Genomic DNA, 6690 nt, shown 5'->3' with positions numbered 1-6690 from the left:
GATCTAGCCATTCCACTTCAAAGTATTACCCAAGAGAAATGTAAGTGTATGTATATACAAAGATTTGTACAAATATGTTTAAAACGGCTTTATAGGCAAAGCTGGAAAATAAAATATTAGGATTGGATCGTATTGGGCTGGAATATATGCATATAATGAATACTTCTTGTTAAGTGCTGTCGAATGGGTTCCAACCCATAGCGACTCTAAATAGATTTTTCCAAGGAGCAACTGGTAAGTTTGAATTGCTGACCTTGTGGTTCATACGGAAGTTGCAATCCAGTGCTTATCCTACACCACCACACCAGAAATCAAGGAGTGGTGGAAGAGAGGGATTAAAAAGAAGTGACAGATATGTTCACTATTTTATGGTGATAGTTTTTATGGCTGTATTGTTTTATGGCTATATTGTCTTATTTACCTGGTGAGCTGCAACAGAAGTCTTTTAAAGTGGGGACTTTAAAGAAGTGAATTTCTGAGGTGCCACTCAGAATTGATAAGGTTTTGGAGCCACCCTTCTCTGGTATGATTCTTCCGTATAGCAAATGACTGCTCTCTATTCCCAAATAGGGCCACATTCACAGGTATGGGGTTAGGACTTCAGTATATCTCTTTTGGAAGATAATCCATTCAAACCATAACATATGTCAAAACTTAATGAATTGTAACATTTTTTTTTTAAATTGCAGTTTGTGTGGTTGTTGTTAAGTGCCATTGAGTTGGTTCCAACTCATAGCAACCCTGTATAAGGCTTCCAAGGAGCAGCTGATGGGTTTGAACTGCCAACTTTGTGGTCAGCAGTCTAGAGCTGATCACACCAGGACTCTATGCAGTTTACTGCATATCAATTAGACATCAACAAAGCTGTTGAAAAATATAAAATGGTTTGTAAAAAATTAAATATTGGTCTTCACTGTTCATAGGTATACCTCAGACCTCTTTCCTGGTTTTTGCCCCTTATCACTCTTTTCTATCCTCCTCCCTTTAATATTTAGATGTTCAGCAGCAAGTCAGTCCTCTCTTCCTCCTTAACCTCTATTCTTCACTTTGCGTATTTAAGTTTAGCTTTAAAAATATGGTTTTATGTGGCTACCAGATTATATTCTTATAGAAAGGTACATACAACCAAGATGGTGGTGAAATCTGTTTTTTGTTAGCTCGTTTTGTCTAGTTTCATCTACTATTCTGAATGTCCTGTATTATCTTGGTGACTCCGGATCATCATTTTCAACATTATATATTTTACTACTATAATGTTGGCATCTCCTGAGACCCACAAAACCCATTTAATCCTATCCATATTGATATGGAATTCAGAGCTTTATAAATTTCTCTCTCTCTGTTTTTGAGTTTTCTTTCCTCGTTGTCAAACAGATCGTCAGCAGTCACTTTCATGTTCCTGCTTGGAACATCTTCACCCTTCTTTCTTTATAACAGCTGTTTCTAATGTTTGTTAATTCAGACAACCTGTAACCAAGGGAGTAAGAACAATATATAAATTTGTAACAAATGTAGAACCTAAATGAGTGCCTGAGGCATACTTTCTTACTAAAGTGCATTAGATATGTGCCATTATTTTTACACTTTTTTTTTCTCAAGATAAATGATACCTGTGTCATGTTGCGATATCTAATATCTATCTAGAGGAAAATGTAGGGCTATGAATTCCTGTGTTCTCAGTTGAAGGCACTGCCAATTTTTCATAAAATAATTTGTAAAAGTTATCAGAACAGATCTTTTTGTAAGTAATAAGTATTGATGCATAATGTTCCTTTTTATTGAACGAGAGATATTTCCAATATGTTCTGTATCAGATCTCAAATTATTGTTCCTGTCAAATCAGTCCTGACTCTTAACGTCAATGTATAAGGTTTCTGAGGAGCAGCTGGTAGGTTTGAACCACCGACCTTATGGTTCAAACCATCTTTGCAGCCTAGTGCTTATCGTACCATGTCTCATCAGGACTTTTGCAGATCTTATTGTTGTTGTTAAGTGATGTCGAGTAACTTCTGACTTATAGCAGCCCTGTATAGGTTTCCAAAGAGCAGCTGGTGGGTTTGAATTGCTGACCTTCTGGTTCAAACCAACCTTGCAGTCCCGTGCATTATCCTGCAGTGCCACACAGTATTATATAACTATCTCTTCTCTAAGCACTGCATTATTTAAATTAAAACTGTTGGAATAACACCTTAAAATAAATTTGGCCACAATAGTAGAAAGCACTATAATCTTTCCTTTTCTGTGACTGATTTTTTTTTTTTTTAAATGTTACTAATGCACATTTATAATGAAATTTACAAACACCTGAAGTTAGAAAATCGTAAGGAAATAACACACTCAGAATTCTTAAACTTGAAAGAATTAGGGGAAAATGTCAAGCTTCAAGTTGTAATAAAAAAAGGAATTTATTGGCAAAATATTAAATGATACACCACAATAGTATCAAAAGAAGAAAGAGAGAATACACAATGTCACTGAACTAAGAGGAAGGTATATATGGTCACAAACTGATGATATTGAAAAAAGAAGTCCAAGTCCACTGAAGGTATTGATGAAAAGCAAGGCTCTAATTGACAGAATATCAACTGATATATTTCAACAAAGGGATACTGGAAGTACTAACTCATCTATGGCAAGAAATTTGGAAGACAGCTGCCTGACCAGCTAAATGTGAGTGTGACCATCCCAAAGAAAGGTGATCAAACATAATTTGCAGTGTTTAAAATAATATCAACCCCACAGGCAAGTAAATTTTTGCTGAAGATAATTAAAAAACAGTTGTAGCAGTACAAATACCAGAAAACAGGATTCAGAAGAGGATGTTCAGCAAGGATTATCATTGTTGATATAAGATGGATCTTGGCTGAGAGCAGAGAAAACAAGAAAGATGTTTCTCATGTTTTGTTGACTATCCAAAGTCATTTGACAGTGTGAATCCTAACAAATTATATATAACATTGTGAAGACTAGGAATTGTACTCAAACAGAATCAGTATATAGACCAAGAGGTAATCTTTTGAACAGTACATTAAACTGCATGGTTTAATATCAGGAAAGGTGCAGTACCTTGTATCTTTCCATCATACTTATTCAATCTATATTCTTAGCAAATAATCCTAGAAACTGGATTCTATAAAGATGAACGTGACAACAAGTTTGGAGGAAGACTCATTAACAACCTGCAGTAATCAGGTGATACATTTGCTTGCTGAAAGAGAAAGAACTTGAAGTATTTACTGATGAAAATCAAAGACTATGACCTTTAGTATGGATTAAACCTCAACATACAGAAAACAAAAATCTTCACAGCTGTAAAAATAAACATTGTGATAAACAGGAAAATGATTGAAATAGTAAAGACTTCTTTTTAGTTGGATCCCCAATCAACACCCATGGAAGTAACAGCCAAGAAATCAGAAGACATTGCATTGGAAACATCTGTTGCCAAAGACCTGTTTCAAGTGTTAAAGGAATCTTGGTGTGGTGCTGTAGAATAAGCATTCCACCACAAGGTTACCAGCTCAAACTCACCAGCTGCTCCTTGGAAACCCTATACAGGGTTGCTATGAGTCAGAACCCAAACAAAGTGTTAAAAAGCAAAGAGGTGACTTTGAGAACTAAAGTACTCCTGACCCAAGCCATACTAGTTTCAATCACCTAACATGCACTTGAAAGCTGGACAATGAATAAGGAAGACTATGGAAGAATTAATTCATTTGAAATTATGGTATCGGTGAAGAATGTTGAAAGCACCACAGACTTCTAGAATAACAAACAAACCAATCTTGGAATAAGTGCAACCAGAATGTTCTTTAGAAGTGAGGATGGTGAACACTGTCTGAAACAATGGGCACAAACATAGCAACATTTTTAAGGATGCCAGAGGACTTGGCCATTTTTCTCTCTGTTATAGGAGTACATAGGGTCCCTGTGACTTGAAACTGACTTGACAGCATGTAGCAACACAACAATGCACTGCAGATGTCTATAAAGATTGTTTTGTGTGGACAGACCTGAGTTCAGATTGGTAGCTTCTGTAGTAAGTAGTTAGTATTTCTGTCCTTTCTTGCAACTTTAAATAATTTTCTATTTTAAATGCATACATAGGTACTTTATGATTTATTTCTTAATATAAATGCATTATTCAGTGGGCTTCTGAGGAGCAAATAGTATTAAAATAGATAAGAAGACATTGAAGCTAAACAATCCATTTTCCACATTATTTCATTATCTTTGTGTCACCTCTTTTTATCTAATCTTCAACAAATACATCTTTGCTAGAATATAATCATGACATAACAGAAATTGCCATTTAGAAGGTTTTGTTTTTGTTTTACTAATTTGAGATGCGTTTAAAAAGCAGCAGTGTTCTTTCACATTTCAATGCCAAGGGTATAGAATATACAGGAAATCTTACCCTCCCTCAACTGACTTTCAACTTTTTCCACTTCACCCCAGGACACAGTGACATGTCTTTAGGGATAAAGTCAGTAGACATTTACTTGGCTGCTCTGTAGCACTTGATAATACTGATTGGTTATCATGGTTAGTAGCATAGGTGTTATTGTTGTTAAGTGCCATTGAGTTGGTTCGGACCCATAGTGACACTGCCTAGGGTTTCCAGGAGTGACTCGTGACTTTGAACCACCAACCTTGTGGTTCAAACCAGCTTTGCAATCTAGCACATTAATCCACAGCGCCACACCAAGACATAGAGGATCTACAAAATCAAGGGTCTCCTCAATGAAATGGACTAACACAATAGTAAAAATAGTGGTCTCAAACATCCCCATTACAATGAAGATAATTAAGCTGCAGACTTGCTTAAAGTCAACATGAGTCCAAGTCCACTCAATGACAACTAATAACAAACTCCCCACAATATTACCATCTATTCCATGTTAAGCCAGTTCTGTATGCCCTGACCACTCCTTAACCTTTCTAAAACCTCAGTTACCTTGCCAGTCCCATTCCCCTGCTAACCTTGTAAGCATTGGTGCACCTAATGAGTCTATTCTAGCTACTTTGTTCCCAGTAAACAGTCTCCCTGGCATTATTTATCAGCTATTAAATTGTTGGTAAGTGTCATCAAGTTGGTTCTGACTCATAGTGATCATGTTTAGAATTTAAACCAGCAACCTTCTGGTTAGTAGTTCAGTGCTTACCCAATAGCACCACACTAGTGTCAAAATTTTACAAATCTAAATCTGGAGTCCAGAGCTCTTTTTTAAAAGCAAACTCCACATACCAACTGCCTCCATGACCTCGCTATTCAATAATTCTTTGGTATTTTATATATATATATATATATATACATATGACACTTCTTTTTCTATCCACAGGCTACAGGTCCTCAGGGCTTGTTAAAGGAAGGTGCCAAAGGATCACTTCATAAAAGCTTCAGGATACTGAATGAAGCCAAGAAGTTAGCAAAGAATGTAAAAGGTTAGTTTGGCCTTTGCTTATTATTTTTTTTTTATTCTTTACATGATAGGTTAAATGTAGTAGTAATTGGTAGGAGCGTTTATTACACTATTAAAGGAATGTAATTGTTTCAACATGATTTTTTTATGGTTATTTTATTATCTGGATTTAATGAAAGTAATAAAATTTCTCATTAGTTTTATGGTATCTTGTCTTCATATCTCATTTTACATTGGGCTATATTTCATCATTTTTAAACCTAATTTCTAAAGCGTCACTTCACCTATTTTTAAAGTATGTTGTTGTTGTTGTTGTCTTGGAGTCGGTTTCAACTCATAACAACCCTGTGTAATGTTTTCAAGAAGCGACTGGTGGGTTTGATTCACCGACTTTGCAGTCTAGTGATTCTCCTACAATGCAAAGTTTAAGTGTTTATGAACTCCAGAGCTGGCTTTTGTTTTGCTTTGAGAAGTGAAAAGTCAAGAAAAAATGAGAAATGCCACTGTAGTATATATGTGTTTAAAGAACTTTCAGTTTTGTTAGGGGAACACATTTCTGAAAAGTTTTCAACAATTTTTAAATAGAAATTTTAAAAAAATGTATTTTATTCCAAATTCAAGGATCAAAGTAATAAAATATTTCCCACAATGACTGTTTCATAAAATTATAAATGGCACATTTATACATTTTAATATCTAAAATTATCCCTAGTTTTCTCTCCAGTCTTATCTCTTACTGTTTTCTGTTATGCTCCAATCTCACTATCCTTACCTAATGTTCTTAAGCCATCCAATGTTCCCTACCATTGCATGTCACCTTTTGGGGTGGTGTTATTAGCTTTCCTTTAGTCTACATTTAACTGTCCTTCCTTTAGATTTAATTCCATTTACATGTCTTCCTCTCTGTGTATAAGAGTCCTTGGTTGTGCTGTAGTTAAACACCTGGCTGCTAACTGAAAAGATGGCAGTTCAAACCCATCAGCCACTCCATTGGAGAAAGATGTCACATTCTGCTTCCATAAAGACTAAGAGTCTTGAAAACTTTATGGGTCAGATCTATCCATCTCTCCTACAGAGTCATCGTGAGTTGGAATTAACAAAATGGGAATGGGTTTGGTATTGACACTCTGTGTGAACAGTTCTTAAAGTCTTGCCAAACCACTATAATCATGAATATTATTCTCTTTTATTGAGAAAAAAGATACTATCTTTTTTACTTTGTATTTCCACTGCATAGTGACTAACTCAAGTTAGGAATTAATTATAT

The 6690-nt window shown here is 35.3% G+C and overlaps 1 protein-coding gene across 1 annotated transcript in view; it reads left to right on the top strand.

Annotated features, from left to right (window-relative positions):
- The window catches only part of LAMA2 (laminin, alpha 2), a 747229-nt gene that overhangs the window by 595347 nt on the left and 145192 nt on the right, over positions 1-6690 (top strand). The window contains exon 41 of the mRNA XM_006834727.1: positions 5343-5445. Within this exon, the coding sequence (XP_006834790.1) occupies positions 5343-5445 (103 nt within the window). The remainder of the gene's footprint in view (positions 1-5342; positions 5446-6690) is intronic.

This window comes from Chrysochloris asiatica, unplaced genomic scaffold (genome assembly GCF_000296735.1).
Source record: "Chrysochloris asiatica unplaced genomic scaffold, ChrAsi1.0 scaffold00013, whole genome shotgun sequence".
In the NCBI taxonomy this organism is placed as follows: Eukaryota; Metazoa; Chordata; class Mammalia; order Afrosoricida; family Chrysochloridae; genus Chrysochloris; species Chrysochloris asiatica.
This window is presented reverse-complemented; position numbering and strand designations above follow the sequence as displayed.